The 18,864-nt window shown below is 48.4% G+C and overlaps 3 protein-coding genes and 1 non-coding gene across 6 annotated transcripts in view; 1 reads left to right on the forward strand and 3 right to left on the reverse strand.

Moving 5' to 3' along the window:
- Positions 1 to 212: 212 nt before the first annotated feature.
- Positions 213 to 3,659, reverse strand: DPEP2NB (DPEP2 neighbor). Its single transcript, XM_023210232.2, has 2 exons — positions 2,780 to 3,659; positions 213 to 1,204 (listed from the first exon to the last, which is right to left on the reverse strand). Exons 1-2 carry the CDS (start codon positions 2,844 to 2,846, stop codon positions 900 to 902), a joined length of 372 nt encoding a protein of 123 aa, XP_023066000.1. The 5' UTR covers positions 2,847 to 3,659; the 3' UTR covers positions 213 to 899.
- A 1,672-nt stretch (positions 3,660 to 5,331) lies between these two features.
- On the reverse strand, positions 5,332 to 5,437 carry LOC111541492. Its single transcript, XR_002731268.1, has one exon. It is a non-coding gene; the product is annotated as a U6 spliceosomal RNA (small nuclear RNA).
- A 3,953-nt stretch (positions 5,438 to 9,390) lies between these two features.
- On the reverse strand, positions 9,391 to 11,960 carry DDX28 (DEAD-box helicase 28). The gene has a single exon (XM_023210234.3). It carries the CDS (start codon positions 11,288 to 11,290, stop codon positions 9,650 to 9,652), a length of 1,641 nt encoding a protein of 546 aa, XP_023066002.1. The 5' UTR covers positions 11,291 to 11,960; the 3' UTR covers positions 9,391 to 9,649.
- Positions 11,346 to 18,864, forward strand: part of DUS2 (dihydrouridine synthase 2) — a 53,224-nt gene continuing 45,705 nt past the window's right edge. For 2 of the 3 annotated variants that reach the window (XR_002731253.1, XM_023210235.2), the window contains exon 1: positions 11,346 to 11,439. The gene's annotated coding sequence lies outside the window, so the exon portion shown is untranslated. Of the gene's footprint in view, positions 11,440 to 16,148; positions 16,211 to 18,864 lie in introns of those variants that run through there. The other variant, XM_023210236.1, reaches the window with a different exon arrangement.

Here is an 18,864-nt window from a genome sequence, read left to right on the forward strand (position 1 = left end):
GGCCTCCCAAAGTGCTGGGATTACAGGCTTGAGCCACCGCGCCCAGCGTTTTTTTTTTTTTTTAATAAGACGGAGTCTCACTTTGTCGCCCAGGCTGGAGTGCAGTGGCGTAATCTCGGCTCACTGCAACCTTTGCCTCCCAGGTTCAAGCGATTCTCCTGCCTCAGGTTCCTGAGTAGCTGGGATTACAAGGGCCCACCACCATGCTCCGTAATTTTTTTTTTTTTTGAGACAGAGTCTCACTCTGTCACCCAGGCTGGAGTGCAGTGGTGCTGTCTCGGCACAGGGGCCATAATGGGCAGGAAATAAAGGAACACATGAGCTTCAGGGGGGATGTTATTCAACTTCCTCCATATTGCTCTTGATGTAGGTGGCAGGTCTCCCTAGGTCTCTTTCTTCTACCTCCTGAGATGCCCAGCAGGAGCCTTTCTCCTGCTGTGACTAGCCATGGGCTGCTTCTTCCAGTTTCAGCAAGTCCTGGCCCTCCTGGTTTGTGCTGGTAGTTGCTGGCAGTGACTCAAAGCAAAAGCCCATCTGGTAGACCAGGCCCCTGCTAGGCTATGCTGCACCCTCTTTCTGCAGTTGACTCCTTGGCTAGCAGAGTACAGATTTTTCTTTCTTCTGCCCAAAATGGGACTCTGAAGAGATGAATAGAGGAACATCAGGTTTTCTTCCAGGCCAGCTTCAGCGTTGGGATGTTCAAAGCAACCTCTCATTTTAAACCACAGTTTCTGAGGCTCCTTGCCCATGGGTAGTTAGCATGGAAGGGGGCTTCTGGATGAGGAAGGCTTGGGTAGAATGACTCAGGCTCTATCTGCAGTGGTGGGCAGGGGAGGTCACTGCAGAAGAGGCATTAGCTGTCTCAGACAGCTAAACATTTGTCCTTTCTCCCAAATGGCTCATCCAGCAAGCTTCTGTGGGGTCAGTCTCCTGCCACTATACTCCAAGCGCTGAATTTTGGGGCTAGAGCAACCAAGGTCTTTATCTGACTCTGTTGTAGCTTGACGTCTCTTGGGAGCACGGCTGGGGGCCGGCTTCTCTGCTTCAGCCTTTGTTGAGGTGGCCAAAGGGGTATCCCCATAGGCCCGGTAGCCACCAACCAGGCAGTACGTCTCCCCATGCCAGCCTACCTGAGTTTCTCCACACCCTCGGTAGAGAACATGGTAGTGCCCAGGTGTGGGAGGAGAAGTGGCAGGCACTGCAGCTGGAAAGAAAACCAGAATTAGTCACTTTTACCTTATACACTGTGCTGCCTCCCGTCTCTCATGTCTCTTCCTAGGAAGTCCTTTCATCTTCTTCGCATCCCAGACACAGCCTTGGCCTGTCACCTCTGTGTGTCTCCTAAGACAGGATGCTGGCTGTGAGAGCAGTTATGTGGAGCCTGTGGCAGCAGCAGGAGACCAGGAGATCCTCCTCATCCCTTCCAAAAAATACATTTCTTAAGGTCTGTCACAGCTCAGGCTTTAATGGAAATTATTTTCAAGTTTTGTAAAAAATGACCTACTGTTGGCTGGGTGTGGTGGTTCACGCTTGTAATCTCAGCACTTTGAGAAGCTGAGGAGGGAGGATCACTTGAGTCCAGGAGCACCAGCCTGGCCAACATGGTGAAACCCCATCTCTACTAAACATACAAAAAATTAGTTAGGTGTGGTGGCAGGCACCTGTAGTCCCAGCTACTTGGGAGGCTGAGGCAGGAGAATCGCTTGAACCTGGGACGTGGAGGTTGCAGTGAGCCAAGATCACACCACTGCACTCCCCAGCCTGGGTGACAGAGCAAGACACTGTCTCAAAAAAAAAAAAAAAAAAAAAAAAAGGCCGGGCGCAGTGGCTCAAGCCTGTAATCCCAGCACTTTGGGAGGCCGAGATGGGCGGATCACGAGGTCAGGAGATTGAGACCATCCTGGCTAACACGGTGAAACCCCGTCTCTACTAAAAAATACAAAAAAACTAGCTGGGCAAGGTGGCGGGTGCCTGTAGTCCCAGCTACTCGGGAGGCTGAGGCAGGAGAATGGCGTAAACCCAGGAGGCGGAGCTGGCAGGCTGAGATCTGGCCACTGCACTCCAGCCTGGGCGACAGAGTGAGACTCCATCGCAAAAAACAAACAAACAAAAAAGGATCTAATATCGTGCCACTGCACTCCAGCCTGGGTGACAGAGCAAGAGTAAAATAAAAATATCTAATACTAATTGGTGGGCCAGGCACAGTGCCTCACGCCCGTAATCCTAGCATTTTGGGAGGCTGAAGTGGGCAGATCGCTTGAGCTCAGGAGTTCAAGACCAGTCTAGGCAACATGGCGAAACCCTGTCACTACTAAAAATAGAAAAAATTAGCTGGGTGTGGTGGCGCATGCCTGTAGTCCCAGCTACTAGGGAGACTGAGTTGGGAGAATCCCCTGAGCCCAGGAAGTTGAGGTTTCAGTGAGCTGTGATTATGCCAGTGTACTCCAACCTGGACGACAGAGACCCTGTCTCAAACCAAACCAAAACAAACCAAAACAAAAAATTCACACCAGCCCCGGCAACATAGCAAGACCCCATCTCAATAAAAAAAAAAGAAAAAAAAAGATGAGAACCTGTCTGAACACCTGCTCAGATGACATTTCACTAGCCCTTAGCAGTGAGCAGGAAGACTGTGGGTCCCTGAGTGGCCACGCCCTCGATATTACTTATGGCTAGGAAAGCTCTGAGGTGTGGTGGGCCAGCCCAAAAGGAACATGTCAGCCAGGTGAAGCTGTGGGTACAGCAACGCCTCCTGTATAGATGCCCCCTGTATGCCTACCTGCTGCGCTGCCCTCCCAGGGGACAGAGGACATGTTAGAGAGAATATAGAGGATCCGGTCAGACATTGTCTCTCAGCCAACCAAACAGATTGGTATCTCACAGAGAAATGGTAGGGAGGTTTCCCTAGGACACAGGTGTGTAGTCACGCTGCCATGGAAACTGTGAAAGCTTGTGAGGTCATCACTACCCAGTGAAGTCACATAAGGAATCTGTGACCTAAGGGGCAGGCTTTGGGCCTTCAGGGTTTTGTGGAGGAGAGCAGGGCAGAGACAGAGAGGAATCCTGCCTGGGCCCTCCCATCCAGCCCTCCCTACAAATGCCTAGTAGCCACTCTGTGGGGCACATCTGTTGGCTGGTGCAAGTCCCAGTGACCACAGGAGGGCAAGAGAAATCTAAATTCTGAGATGAACTGGAGAGGCAAGATTAATCTAAGAGATAGATAGGTAGCCACGCACTGGTGCTAAACAATCAACAGCAGGAGAGGCAGAGATTGGGAGGGACAAAGGGATCATGGAAGGCTCCTTCCAGCTGGACTTGAAGGACAAGTGAGATCTGGACACACGCAAAGTGTAACTGCCCTACGGGTTCCCTTTGCCACTGCCTAGACAAAGCTGATTTATCAAGACAGGGAAATTGCAATAGAGAAAGAGTAATTCACACAGAGCTAGCTGTGCAGGAGACTGAGTTTTATTATTACTCAAATCAGTCTCCCTAAACATTCAGGGATCAGAGTTTTTAAAGATAATTTGGTGGGTGGTGGGCAGTGAGTCGGGAAAGCTGATTGACTGGGTCAGAGATGAAATCATAGGGAGTTGACTTGGGCGTAGCAGCTCATGCTTGTAATCCCAGCACTCTGGGAGGCTGACCAGCCTGGCCAACATGGCAAAATCCTATCTGTACTGAAAAAACAAAAATTAGGCTGGATGCGGTGGCTCATGCCTGTAATCCCAGCACTTTTGGAGGCCAAGGTGGGCGGATCACGAGGTCAAGAGATTGAGACCATCCTGGCCAATATGGTGAAACCCCGTCTCTACTAAAAATACAAAAATTAGCTGGGTGTGGTAGCATGCGCCTGTAGTCCCAGCTACTTGGGAGGCTGAGGCAGGAGAATCCTGAACCCAGGAGGTGGAGGTTGCAGTGAGCTGAGATCCAGCCATTGCATTCCAGCCTTGTGACAGAGTGAGATGAGACTCTGTCTCAAAAACAACAACAACAACAACAAAAACAAAAGTTAGCCAGGCATGGTGGTGCACATCTGTAATCCCAGCTAGCTACTTGGGAGGCTGAAGCACTAAAATCACTGAAGCCCAGGAAGCAGAGACTGCAGTGAGCCAAAATTGTGCCACGGCACTCCAGCCTACGTGACAGAGTGAGACTCCGTCTTAAAGAGAAAAAAAAAAGTCATAGGTAGTTGAAGGTATCCTCTTGCCCTGAGTCAGTTCCTGGGTTGGGGAGCCACAAGATTGACCAGGGTGGTGTCAGCTGATCCATGAAGTGCAAGGTCTTTTTTATTTTATTTATTTATATTTTTTGAGACAGAGTCTCACTCTGTTGCCCAGGCTGGAGTGCAGTGGCGCAATGATCTTGACTCACTGCAAGCTCCCCAAGGGATTCTCGTGTTTCAGCATCCTGAGAAGCTGGGACTACAGGCCACCACACCCAGCTAATTTTTGTAACTTTAGTAGAGACGGGGTTTTGTCACGTTGGCCAGGCTGCTCTCAAAATCCCCCCTCAAGGGATCCACCTGCCTTGGCCTTCCAAAGTGCTGGGATTACAGGTGTGAGCCACTGTGCCCAGCCAATCAAGCGTAGGCTCTGCAGAATATCTCAAGCACTGATATTATGTTGTATATATAATATATAACATATATATGACACGTACGTATATATGTATGCACACACACACACACATATATATATTTTTTTTTTTTTTTTTTTTTGAGACGGAGTCTCGCTCTGTCGCCCAGGCTGGAGTGCAGTGGCACAATCTCGGCTCACTGCAAGCTCTGCCTCCCAGGTTTACGCCATTCTCCTGCCTCAGCCTCCCGAGTAGCTGGGACTACAGGCGCCCGCCACCTCGCCCGGCTAGTTTTTTGTATTTTTTAGTAGAGACGGGGTTTCACGGTGTAGGCCAGGATGGTCTCGATCTCCTGACCTGGTGATCCACCCGTCTCGGCCTCCCAAAGTGCTGGGATTACAGGCTTGAGCCACCGCGCCCGGCCTTCTTTTTTTTTTTTTGAGACGGAATCTTGCATTGTTGCCCAGGCTGGAGTGCAGTGGCAAGATCTCAGCTCACTGCAACCTCCACCTCCCAGATTCAAGTGATTCTCCTGCCTCAGCCTCCTGAGTAGCTGGGATTACAGGCACCCTCTACCACGCTGGCTAATGTTTGTATTTTTAGTAGAGATGAGGTTTCACCATGTTGGTCAGGCTGATCTTCAACTCCTGACCTCAAGTGATCTACCTGCCTTGGCCTCCCAAAGTTCCGAGATTACAAGTGTGAGCCACCACACCTGGCCTATGTATATAATTTTAAAAAATTAAAACATTAACAAATATGGAACGCTTCATGGATTTGCATGTCATCCTTGCACAAGGGGCCGTGCTAATCTTCTCTATAGTTCCAATTTTATTATATGTATTGCTGAAGTGAGCATGATCTTAGGTTTTATATAGTGATGTTATCCCCAAGAACAATTTGGGGAATGGTCAGAATCTTGTAGCCTTGGCTAGGTGCAGTGGCTCACACCTATAATCCCAGCACTTTGGGAGGCCGAGGTGGGTGGATCACCTGAGGTCAAGAGTTCAAGAGCAGCCTGGCCAACATGGTGAAACCCATCTCTACTAAAAATACAAAAAATTAGCCGGGTGTGGTGGCGGATGCCTGTAATCCCAGTTACTCAGGAGGCTGAGGCAGGAGAATTGCTTGAACCCGGGAGGCGGAGGTTGCAGTGAGTCGAGATAGCGCCTTTGCACTCCAGCATGGGCAACAAGAGTGAGACTCCATCTCAAAAAAAGAAAAAAGAAAAAGAAAAAAGAACCCTGTAGCTTCTAGCTGCATGACTCCTAAACCATAATTTCTAATCTTTTGGCTGTGTTAGTCCTACAAAGGCAGTCTAGTCCCCAGGCAAAAAGGGGGTTTCTTTTGGGAAAGGGCTGTTATCTTCTTTGTTTTAAACTATAAACTATAAACTAAGTTCCTCCCAAAGTTAGTTCAGCCTATGGTCAGGAATGAACAAGGACAGCTTGGAGGTTACAAGCAAGATGGGGGTTAGATCAACTCTCTTTCACTATCTCAGTTGTAATTTTGCAATGGCAGTTTCAATAGGAGAGGGAGTACATTCCAATTAAGAAGACTGAAAACATACAGGCTCTTCTTGACTTTGTTCTGCCCCAAATGTAAATTCATAGCACCCTCACATTTTTACCATCTAAGACTCAAGAAAGCCAAGAGGTTAGGGGTCTATCCAAGGTCATACAGGTAGCAGAGAGGCATTCTGTCAGCAGGGCTTCGTTTGGGGCTCCAGATTTGTAGCTATTAAGAATGTGAGGACAAGCTCATTACATTTAAAGGTGGTGTGGCCGGGTGCGGTGGCTCACGCCTGTAATCCCAGCACTTTGGGAGGCCGAGGTGGGCGGATCACGAGGTCAGGAAATCGAGATCATCCTGACTAACATGGTGAAACCCCGTGTCTACTTAAAATACAAAAAATTAGCCGGGAGTGGTGGTGGGAACCTGTAGTCCCAGCTACTCAGGAGGCTGAGGCAGGAGAATGGCGTGAACTCAGGAGTCAGACCTTGCAGTGAGCCGAGATTGTGCCACTGCACTCCAGCCTGGGCGACAGAGCAAGACTCCGTCTCAAAAAAAAAAAAAAAAAAAAGGTGATGTACACTGGGAGGTATGTTAAATGTGCTCTAAGGCAAAATGAGGCTCCCAAATGACTGTATGAAGTGCGCATGATGGTTCTATTTTAAAAATTTACTCTTTTTTCAGAAACAGGGTCTCACTTTGTCATCCAGGCTAGAGTACAGTGGCACCATCATAGCTCACCGTAACCTGGAACTCCTGGCCTCAAGTGATCCTCCTGCCTTGGCCTCCCAAAGTGCTGGGATTATAGATATGAAATGCCACGTCTACAGGTGAACCTATTTTAACATAAAATTCAAACAAATTCATGACAAGATAAGAATCCCAAATGACTGGTGAGGCGCCTTGGCTCACGCCTGTAATCCCAGCACTTTGGGAGGCTGAGGCAGGTGGGTCACTTGAGGCCAGGAGTTCACAGCCAGCCTGGCTAACATGGCAAAACCCTGTCTCTACTAAAAATATAAAAACTAGCTGCGCATGTTGATGTGCACCTGTAATCCCAGCTACTCAGGAGGCTGAGGCCCAAGAATTGCTTGAACCTGGGAGGTGGCGGTTGCAATGAGCCGAGATTGTGCCACTGTACTCCAGCCTGGGTGACAGAGTAAGATTCTGTCTCAAAAAAAAAAAAGTAACAGTACAAAATCATAACCTTATCATTACACTGCCCTCTCTTTAAATAGGCAAACAATGACAGTCTCATCACTACGAAAGGATGAGGTTTAGCCCCCAGCAGCAGCCCAGGTCAGCACTGTAAAGAGGTACCAAAAGGTCATTTGGGCCAGGCATGGTGACTCACGCCTGTCATCCTAGTACTTTGGAAAGTGGAGGCAGGAGTATCTCTTGAGCCCAGCAGTTTGAGACCAGCCTGGGTAACATAGCTAGACCTTGTGTCTATTTTTTTGTACATATAAAAAAGGTGATTTGGTCCTACTCAAAGAAACAGGCAACTCTGCCCTTGGCCTGATTAGGACCATACTAGGAACAGCCTTTGGTTCAGTGTGGCCAAGAACTTCCTACCAAAGAGATGACCTTTAGGAGAGGTCTCCCTGTTACTGGCCTTGAAAAAACAAACATGGGACATTTATTTAGTGGGGTTATTGCAGAGGGGATATGCCCAGGAGGTAGAGACGGCCTGATCTTTGGAGACTAGGTCACCCCGGTTGAGAAGCACAGCACCTTCTCTCATATTTGCTTTAGTGTGGTGCTAATTACAGCAGACGGCCTGCAGGGAGTGGTAGGAGGTAAAATATCAAGGGTATGGTTCCTGGGAAGTTTGTTCCGGCGGGAGGGCTAGCAAGACATCACTCAGATTCTCCAACGCTCTGGAGAGAGTACTTGTCCAGAAGCATCCCTCTGGTCTTGCGGGGGTATACAGCCTTACAGGAATTTGCTGGGACTCTGGGAAAGGCGGTACAGCATAGACAAATGGTTCATCGGCCGGGCGCGGTGGCTCAAACCTGTAATCCCAGCATTTTTGGAGGCCGAGACGGGCAGATCACGAGGTCAGGAGATCGAGACCATCCTGGCTAACACGGTGAAACCCCGTCTCCACTAAAAAAAAAAAATACAAAAAACTAGCCGGGCAAGGTGGCGGGCGCCTGTAGTCCCAGCTACTTGGGAGGCTGAGGCAGGAGAATGGCGTAAACCCGGGAGGCGGAGCTTGCAGTGAGCTGAGATCCGGCCACTGCACTCCTGTTTGGGCGACAGAGCAAGACTCCATCTCAAAAAAAAAAAAAAAAAGACAAATGGTTCATCGATTTAGGAGGGCCGGAGTATCACCCAGGGGAGTTTACAAAGACAGTATTCTCAGGTCAAACTTTAGAGAGCTTAATCCCACCTGGAGTGGGGCTCAGGATTGTTTTTTTTTTTTTTTTTTTTTTTTTTTAGACAGGGTATTGGCTTTGTCACCGAGGGTGGGGTGTAGAGGTGCAATCTTGGCTTACCGAAACCTCCACCTCCCGGGTTCAAGCCATTCTTGCGCCTCAGTCCCCCAAGTAGTTGGGATTTCAGGCATGCACCACCACATTCAGCTAATTTTTTTTGTATTTTTAGTAGAGATGGGGTTTTGCCATGTTTGCCAGGCTGGTCTTAAACTCCTGATCTTAGGTGATCCTCCCGCCTCAGCCTCCCAAAGTGCTGGGATTACAGGCGTGAGCCACCACACCCGGCTTTTTTCTTTTGAGATGGAGTCTTGCTCTGTCCCCCAGGCTGGAGTGTAGTGGTATGATCTTGGCTCACTGCACCCTCCGCCTCCCAGGTTCAAGTGATTCTCCTGCCTCAGCCTCCCGAGTAGCTGGGACTACAGGCACGTGCCACCACACTGGGTTAATTTTTGTAATTTTTTTGTATATATATATATTTAAAAAATGCTATATGGTTATCTTGCCAGTTTTGTAACACAGTTTAATCATCTCTCCTCTTTCTCGGCCACCGAGTTGGGATAGAAGTACAAGCAAAACTTCTGTGTTAGTCTACCCTTTACTTTCCTGCCGGTACCTTCCAGAGAGATTTCGCCAAGATGCCCATTTGTCTTGGGCGCTGTTAGTGAAGAACTCTATCTGCTGCTGGTCACATTTCCTTTCCTTTCCCTGGGGGCTTAATGAATACCTTTTTGGGGGCAGGAAATAAAAACTCAATGTTTATAAATTAAAACATCAACTGAAAGAGCCTTTGTCCTAGATGTGGCAGTCTGGGGTATGAATCCTCAGAAACTACTGAATTCCGCCCCAGTGCTAAATATTCTTAGGGGAGGCACATAAAAACATTTATTGTTAGAAATCATGACATGATACAAAGTCAAAATCCACTTGTGTCTTGTGAAAGACTACAGAAAGCCATGCTCAGCAGCTTCTTCTCCAATGCTGGCTAGCATCTTACCTTTCCAAGTCACATGGCAGTTCATCCTACCCTCAAGGAGCTGAGGGCAGCCCAGAGCCTCCCACTCACAAGTGTGGTCACCCACCCAAGATACTGGGAAAGATCCCTGTTCTAGCATCACATTTTAATCAGATTTGTCAAAATCAGGTTGCTGCGGCAAAGGCTCTTTCACCGAGGATACTAGTCCTGGAAGACTTCTCCTTCGGCGAGCCGCCAGCTCAATCTTCTGAACCAGGCTCACATCCCAGGGATGGGTCACAAAACTGATGACGGTGCCTGGAACCTCGCTCCCCACACGGCCCACTCTCCCTGCTCTGTGGATGTAATCTTGCAGCGTTGGGGGGAAATCATAATTGACAACCAGCTCCACACCAGTGCTGTCCAGGCCCCGAGAGGCTATGTCTGTGCAGAGAAGTATGTCTCGGGAGCTCTTCTGGAAGGACTGGAAGATTCCTGCCCTCATTAAGGCTGGCATTTGCCCCTGCAACCTTAGGTGTTGGATTTTGTGGTCATCCAGAATATATCCCAGCCAGTTCACAGTGCTGGAGCTATTACAGAACACCAGAACAGTTCCTGAGGGGCCAGTCCTTTCTGCTCTGTTATGATGCTTGAGAATGTGCACCAGCTCGGCTACCTTATCTGCTCCCTTCAGTCTCAGAAATGTCTGTTTCACATGAGGCATGATACAGTGGAGCTTGGAGCTGGTGATGGTGGTGACAGCATCTGGGCTGGCGACTTTATTCAGCAACTGGCCTACACCTTCGGGAAATGTGGCTCCTACCAGCACTAACTGAGCTTTGGGATTGAAGCGGTCTTCCAAGTCAGCTGGGCCGTTTGCTATGTGGCTCTTCTCTAAGATGTAGTCCACTAGTTCCAGGAAGCTTTCATCCAGCAGTGTGTCAGCCTCATCCAAAACCAAGAACGAGAGTTGCTCCAGACTAATCAGTCGACTTTTCAGGGCCTTCCACAGAGCCCCTGGAGTGGCCACTAGCACATCTGCTGAAGGTTGTCTGGACAATTGCATCCTGATACTACGCATGCCGTGGCCTCCCTCCAGGTCCCGCACCAGCAGGCCCAAGGAGCGGCCCAAGGGTTGGGCCACAGCCCGCACCTGTTGGGCCAGTTCTCGGGAAGGAACAAGGACTAGGCCTCGGGGAGCGGGGATACGAAGGGAGTCCAGGCTTGGCTGGCCCACAAGCCGTTGAAACAGCGGCAGGAGGTAGCTGAGAGTCTTGCCACTGCCGGTTTCTGCGGCGCAAAGGACGTGGCGGCCGCGAAGTAGTTGGGGGATGGTGCTAGACTGCACGGTTGTGGGCTGAACGACTTCAGGCGCAACCTCCTGTAGTGCGTGCAGCACACGCGGCTCCAGGCCCAAGTCAGCAAAGTTGCCCTCGGACGAGAGCTTTTGCACAGCTGGCGCCTCCTGTTGCGCGCGCTCGATGGAGAAGTGGTCCCGACGCGCGCGTCGACTCTTCCAGCCTTGAGAGGCTAGCGGCGCGCTCTCCCAGCGGCCCAGTGTGAGGCGCGCCGGCTGGTTGAACTCCGGCCGCCGCGCCGAGACCAGCAGCCGTCCAGGTCGAACCAGCACCGGCCTCGGGAGGTTCAGCCGCCTGCTCTGCCGTTGTTCCAACTGCCGCTGTAGAGCCACTGGAATGCGCACCACCGCCAGGGGTTCGTCGGGACTACGGCCCGTGAGACCTCGTCGGGGCACCAGGATCAACCGAGCCACGAGAGAAAAGAGCCTCACCGGCCGCGATAGAGCCATGTTTCCCTTAGTGCGGCAGAAGCGCACACAAGTGACGTCACGGACGCGCCGCGACCTCGCCTACGGTGGCTGACGAGGCTCAGTACATTGTGCGGAGCTGGAGCACCGTGAGGAAGAAGGGAGGTTCTCTTTAAGAGTTCAGCTGCGAGGTCTGTAGCTCGGAATAGGGGATGGCGACATCCAGACCCGGCCAGCCTTGGGGAAGGTTGCGTCGTGGAGGCAGGACTGGAGGCTGGCGATACGAGGCGGCAGTGGGGCCTTGACCCAATGGATCATGAGGGCGGAGGGCTTCTGGCGATTGGTTACCTGGTTCCTGGGATTCTCTTTAGTTGTTCCTTATTGCCCAGAGATAGCTTGTCCCGTGCTGGTCTCCAAGGTTGCAGCTGTTTTCCCAGATGTGTTCCCTGCGCAGGGTCTGGTAATCCGTTTTTATTGAGAGTTTGAATGAATGGTCAGGCCTAGGGGCCGAGACAGGGGTGTGAAATCGTAGATCTGTTCTCAACCCCCTCACCCTCTCTGTTTGAGAGCTCAGAGTGCAAGCTGATGGCTTTCAGCTGCTTCTCTCTCTCAAGTGGGAGGTGCGGTCTTCAGGCTTTATTTCAAGCTGGGTCATCTCTTCTTCACAGTTATTTTCCTTACTTTTCAGCCAAGATTCACTCTCTACTGCTTCGTCACCCATCCCAACTTCTCATCCTGAACCCACCCCTCTTGCAGCCCGCTCAGCTCCGCTGGTTTCCCCGTCAGAAACCTAAATTGCCTAAATAGTAGTAAGAAGGGTGCTGCGACCCTGCGAAGTGAGCAGGTACGTGGCTTATCATGTAGCCCTGGTCAGGCAGAATATTTTACCTGAATTCAGATATTCGGGTTGTAAAAACAAGAACTATACGAGTCACCTTTTTTTTTGTCCTGAGACACAGTCTCGTTCTGTCACCCAGGCTGGAGTGCAGTGGCGCGATCTCGGCTCACTGCAACCTCTGCCTCCTGGGTTCAAGCGATTCTCCTGCCTCTGCCTCCCGAGTAGCAGAGACTACGGGCATGCACCACCCACGCCCGGCTAATTTTTTCTATTTTTAGTAGAGGCAGGGTTTCACCATGTTGGCCTCGCTGGTCTGGAACTCCTGGCCTCAAGTGATCTTCCCACCTCGGCCTCCCACAGTGATGGGATTACAAGCGTGAGCCACCATGCCCAACAGACACTTCTTGAACAGATCTGGAAAATGGGTGTCAGATATTTTCTGTAATCTGCAGTGCCTGGGGTGGAAGATAAGGTAAATGTTTATGGGTTAACTCTCTGGGAGGTTCGTAACATCTGGAGAAAGTGTTTTAGTTTCATCAAATACCACTGAAAAGATAAAAACTTTGCTTTTTTTGGAATAGTATGAGGAAAAACTTTTACAATTTTAAGTACACTCTACCCTTGTGCTACACAATTAGACTTTCTGGAGAGTTGCCAGATAAACCAGAGGAGTAGAGGCTTTTTTTCTCCACAAGAAAACATCTGGAAGTATGAAGAAAGTTTTGAGTAGTGATGGGTGAATGAACACTCATTGGATAAGGTAGTGGTCCTAAAACAAGGGTGATTTTACTCTTTCCCCCCTTTCCCTCCCACGATATTTGACAATGGCTGGAGACTTTTTTTTTTTTTTTTTTGAGACAGTCTCACTCTGTTGCCCAGGCTGAAGTGCAGTGGTGCAGTCTTGGCTCACTGCAGCTGTCTGCCTTCTGGGTTCAAGGGATTCTCCTGCCTCAGCCATCTGAGTAGCTGGGATTACAGGCATGCGCTACCACGCCCAGATAACTTTTGTATTTTTAACAGAGACAGAGTTTCACTATGTTGGGCAGGCTGGTCTCAAACTCCTGACCTCATGATTTCCCCGCCTTAGTCTCCCAAAGTGCTGAGATTACAGGCGTGAGCCGCTGTGCCCGGCCGGATTCTATGTTACTTTTATGATTCTACAAATTCAGGGCTCCTCCTTATCCAAATAGTTCCTTGGGGCCAGGCTCACACCTGTAATCCCAGCTACTCGGGAGGCTGAGGCAGGACAATCATTTGAACCCGGGAGGTGGAGGTTGTTGCGGTGAGCCGAGATCGCACCACTGCACTCCAGCCTGGGCGACAGGGCGAGACTGTCTCAAAAAAAAAAAAAAAATGTCCTTTGGATGTTTGTCCCAACAGGTTTCATCCGTTTCCATGTGCCACTGTTTTTCAGATATCAAACAAAGAATTACTCTGTACAAAGCCAGAACAAATATATCAAAGTAATCCCAAAGTATCAGAACAAAATAATACGTATGTATGTGCATTTGGGTTTTTGGGTTTTGTTCCAATATCCAGGGTAGGGTAGCTGGTTGATATATAGTTGTTTTCTCATTATGCTTGAGTCCTTACAATATGATTACCTCAAAATTTCACAGGAGTTAGAGCTTGCCTAAGCCTGTCTGTGCCCATGGCCACTAATTTCTTCTTGTCACATCACTAGACACTACCTACCTTTTTTTTTTTTGAGACAGAGTCGCACTCTATCGCCCAGGCTGTAATGCAGTGGCACCATCTCAGCTCACTGCAAGCTCCACCTCCCGAGTTCATGCCATTCTGCTGCCTCAGCCTCCCGGGTAGCTGGGACTACAGGCGCCCGCCACCACGCCCAGCTAATTTTTTGTATTTTTGGTAGAGACGGGGTCTCACCGTGTTAGCCAGAATGGTCTTGATCTTCTGACCTCGTGATCCGCCCACCTCGGCCTCCCAAAGTGCTGGGATTACAGGCGTGAGCCACCACGCCCGGCGACACTGCCTACCTTTTTTCCCCCTCACTCACGGTAGACACTGAGTAACTTCTAATTGTTTTCTTGAGATATTTTTATAAGTAGTGCTTTAGAAATAGGAAAAGTGTCCTTATTGTGAAAAAAATCTAAGCTCCTGGGATCAGGAGCTTGGTGTGTTCCTTGGGTCTCAGTTAATAATGGTATATTTATTCATTCATTCATTCAACAAATACTTCCTGGGCACCATGCATGTCCCAGACACTGACTGTGAGCAAAACAGCCAAAATTCCTGCCCTTGTGGAGTTTACATTCTGATTTAATGGATTTGGAGTAAGGCCTAGGCAGAGTCTTACTCTGTCACCCAGGCTAGACTTCAGTGGCACCATCTCGACTCACTGCAACCTCTGCCTCTCAGGTTCAAGTGATTCTCCTGCCTCAGCCACCCCAGTAGCTGGGATTACAGGTGCGTGCTACCACACCCGGCTAATTCTGTATTTTTAGTAGAGACGAGGTTTTGCCATGTTGACCAGGCTGATCTCGAACTCCTGACCTCAGTTGATCCACCTGCCTCGGCCTCCCAACGTGCTGGGATTACAGATGTGAGCCACTGTGCCCGGCCTAGAAATTGGCATTTTTAAAAACCTCTCCAGATGTAACTAGGCTTGAGAATCACAGTTATAAATGAAGCACTTTGGGAATTGCAAGCATTACAACAATAAAAAGTGCTGTTAATATTCCTTTATTGTTTCTCCATTTTCCCACCTGTAGCAGGACTGTTGCACAGGTAATCATATTTTCAGTCATTGTCACTATAGTATGCCTGGATAAGAACTGTTTCCAAGGCTTTTCTAAAAACCCCACTAGAGAACAGAAGTGGTGACTCACACCTGCAATCCCAGCACTTTGGGAGGCTGAGGCGGGTGGATCGCTTGAGGTCAGGAGTTTGAGACCATCCTGGCCAACATGGTGAAACCCCATCTCTACTGAAAACACAAAAATTAGCCGGGCATGGTGGTTAATTTTTGTCCCAGCTAGTCGGGAGGTTGAGGCAGGAGAATTGCTCGAACCTGGGAGGTGGAGGTTACAGTGAGCCAAGATCACGCCACTGCACTCCAGCCTGGGCGACAGAGTGAGACTCCATCTCAAAAAATATATATATAAATAAATAAATGAATAAAAACCCACTAGAAATCCCTTCATGTCTTTCATGAATCATCTGCTTTGCATGGCTTGCATGTTTTGCATGTGTATATATATTTCTATGACAAGATTTATCAGTAGACTTTTTTTTTTTTTGGAGACAGGGCCTTGCTCTGTCACCCAGGCTGGAGTACAGTTGCACAATCATGGCTCGCTGCTGCATCGAACTCCTGGACTCCAAATGATTCTCCTGCTTAAGCCTCCTATAGTGGCTGGGACTGCAGGCACCTTCCATCAGTCCTGGCTAGTTAAAAAATATTTTTTTTTTTTTGGTAGAGATGGGGTCTTGCTATGTTGCACAGGCTGGTCTCAAACTCCTGGCCTCAAGTGATCCTTCTGCCTTGGCCTCCCAAAGTGATGGGATAACAGGTGTGAGCCACCTTGCCTGGCATAGACATTTTTTAGGACTATCGTAATTCAGATAAAATGCTCTGGAAAGAATACTTGCCCAGTAATGGCATCTCCACCAATGAACTGAAGACAGCTCTGGCTTTGATCCTCTGGGGAACTCATGAACTTGTTTATTTTATTGTATTGTATTGTATTGTATTTTTTTATTGTATTTTATTTGTTTTATTTTATTTTATATTTTATTGTATTGTATTGTATTGTATTGTATTGTATTTTTTTTATTTTATTTTATTTTATATTTTATTTTTTATTTTATATTGTATTGTATTGTATTTTTTTATTTTATTTATTTATTTTATTTTATTTATTTTATTTTATTTTATTGTATTTTATTGTATTGTATTGTATTTTATGTTATTTTATTTTATGTTATGTTATGTTATGTTATTTTATGTTATGTTATTTTATTTTATTTTATTTTAGAGACGGAGTCTCGTTCTGTCACCAGGCTGGAGTGCAGTGACGTGATCTCGGCTCATTGCAACCTCTGCCTCCCAGGTTCAAGTGATTCTCCTGCCTCAGCTTCCTGAGTAGCTGGGACTACAGGTGTGTGCTGCCACTCCCAGCTAATTTTTATATTTTTAGTAGAGACGGAGTTTCACTCATGTTGGCCAGGATGGTCTTGATTTCTTGACCTCGTGATCCGCCTGCCTTGGCTTCCGAAAGTGCTAGGGATTACAGGTGTGAGCCACTGTGTCTGACTGTGAACTCTGTTTCTAAGCAACTTATATAAATCTCTCCCTTTCTGATAATAAAAGCTTCCTTTTCCCCTTCTATCACCATATGTACTTGTGGCTTGCTGCATCCTGGATTATAATCCTTTTCTCCCATTCTCAAATAAACTCAACATGTTTGGAGATATTTTTCTTTAATGTCTTTTTTTTTTTTTTTTTTTTTTTTTTTTAAGGTTAACAGGATATGATGTCCCTGTAACTGAAGTTAAGGTTACTATTTTTTACTTTTTGAGATGGAGTCTCACTCTGTTGCCCAGGCTAGAGGGCAGTGGTGTAATCTCGGCTAACTGCAACCTCCGCCTCCCTGGTTCGAGTGATTCTTCAGCCTCCCGAGTTGCTGGGGTTACAGGTGCACACCACCATGCCTGGCTAATTTTTTTATTTTTAGTAGAGACAGGGTTTCACCATGTTGGCCAGGCTGGTCTTGAATTCCTGATCTCAGGTGATCCTCCCGCCTTGGCCTCCCAAAGTGCTGGGATTACAGGCGTGAGCCACTTTGCCCAGCCAAGGTTACTGTCTAAGAAATTGGGAGTAAGAGAGGAGACCAGCTCTTAAAAGGAATGGTAGAAGAGATTGGAAATAAGTGACAAAAGTGTGATGTGGGTGTGATCTCAGGGTGGGGTGAGTGGTTGTGACAGTAACTGGGAAAGGCATAGGGGCTGCCTAGTTTTTCTCAGAGGAGCCTCCTTAGAGGCAGGGTGTGTCAGGCACCTCTGACAGAGTGCCAGAGGAAGTTCCCAGACCAACCACCCTACAAGAGGCTGTCCTCGGCTACCACAGTAGTGGGTATTCAGTCATACCTTACAAAGCAGCCTCTAAAGGCCAGGTACCTGGCTCAGTGCTAGAAACCTGGCAGTGAACTAAGCAGCCACACTCCTGTTCTTGTAGAGCTTGTTGTCCTGGTGGTCTCCAGGAGGAGCTGGGCATCGAACAAGAAACGACAGCACTCAGTGTGGACACATAGAGTGTAACTGAGCTGCAGAGAAATGTAGGGTGTTGGGAAAGCATGGGACCAGGGACCTGAATTTGATTTTCTACAGGGACACATCTCCACAAAGGGGGCATTCAAGGACAAGGGGACCTTAGTATGGGCATGCATGACCGAGCTGGGGAGATGGGGAGAGTATTCCAGACAGAACTGCAAGTGGGCAGGCCCCAGGGCAGCAGACAGTTTGGTATGGGAGACTTTAAAGGAAGGCCAGGGTGGCCGGGCACAGTGGCTCACACCTGTAATCCTAGCTCTTTGGGAGGCCAAAGTGGGCGGATCACCTGAGGTGGGTGTGGTGGTGGGTACCTGTAATCCCAGCTACTCGGGAGGCTGAGGCAGGAGGCTGAACCCAGAAGGTGGAGGTTGCAGTGAGCTGAGATTGCGCCACTGCACTCCAGCCTGGGCAACAGAGTGAGACTCCATTTCAAAAAAAAAAAAAAAAAAAGGGAATGCCAGGGTGGCCAGGGCAGAGAGGGAGGGTGAGAGAGACACAGGTGAGGGTGAGGCTGGAGAGGTGGGTAGGGACTGATCATGCAGGGCCTTGTGGGCCATTATAAAGGTTTAGGATTTTTCCTAAAGTCAGTGGGAAGTCATTGAAAGGTATAAACGGGGGGAGTGATATTATCAGAGTTGCCTTTTTAGGATCCCATGCTGGCTATTGTAAATAGATTGGATAGGAAGGGGCAAGTGTAGATTTTTGGAGATCCATTTGGGGGCTGTGCTGAAGTCCTGGCAGCAGATGAGCAGAGGGTTTTTGGCATGCAGTGCTGGCCATTGGGATGTAGTAAAGCATGTGGGTTAGAGTTATATTTTGAAGGTTATTTGAATAGGAGTTAGTGATGGACTGCATGTGGGGAATGTGGGTTAAGGATGAGTAATTGGGAGACTGGAGATGCTATTAATGAAAGGGGAAAGATTTTCTTTCCACTTATTGGACTGGTTAACACATTCTCTTCCTTTAGTCCTTGGATCAGAGATTATTTCTTTTTAAAATTATTTTTATTTAAAAATAAAAAAAAAATTTTTTTTGAGACAGAGTCTTGCTCTGTCACCCAGGCTGGAGTGCAGTGGTGTGATCATGGCTCACTGTAGCCTCAACCTCCTAGGCCCAAGCGATACTCTGACTTCATCCTCCCAAGTAGCTGAGACTACAGGTGCTATTTTTTTTGTTTGTTTGTTTTTTTCAGGTAGAGTCTTGCTTTGTCGCCTAGGCTGGAGTGCAGTGGCGCGATCTCAGCTCACCACAACTTCTGTCTCCTGAGTTCAAGTGATTCTCTTGCCTCAGCCTCCTGAGTAGCTGGGATTACGGGCGCGTGCCACCACACCTGGCTAATTTTTGTATTTTTAGTAGAGATGGGGTTTCACCGTATTGGCTAGGCTGGTCTTGAATTCCTGACCTCAAGTGATCCACCTGCCTTGGCCTCCCAAAGCGTTAGGATTACAGACGTGAGCCACCATGCTCAGCCCAATTTTTGTAT

The sequence above is a fragment of the Piliocolobus tephrosceles genome, chromosome 17, assembly GCF_002776525.5.
Source record: "Piliocolobus tephrosceles isolate RC106 chromosome 17, ASM277652v3, whole genome shotgun sequence".
NCBI lineage: Eukaryota > Metazoa > Chordata > Mammalia > Primates > Cercopithecidae > Piliocolobus > Piliocolobus tephrosceles.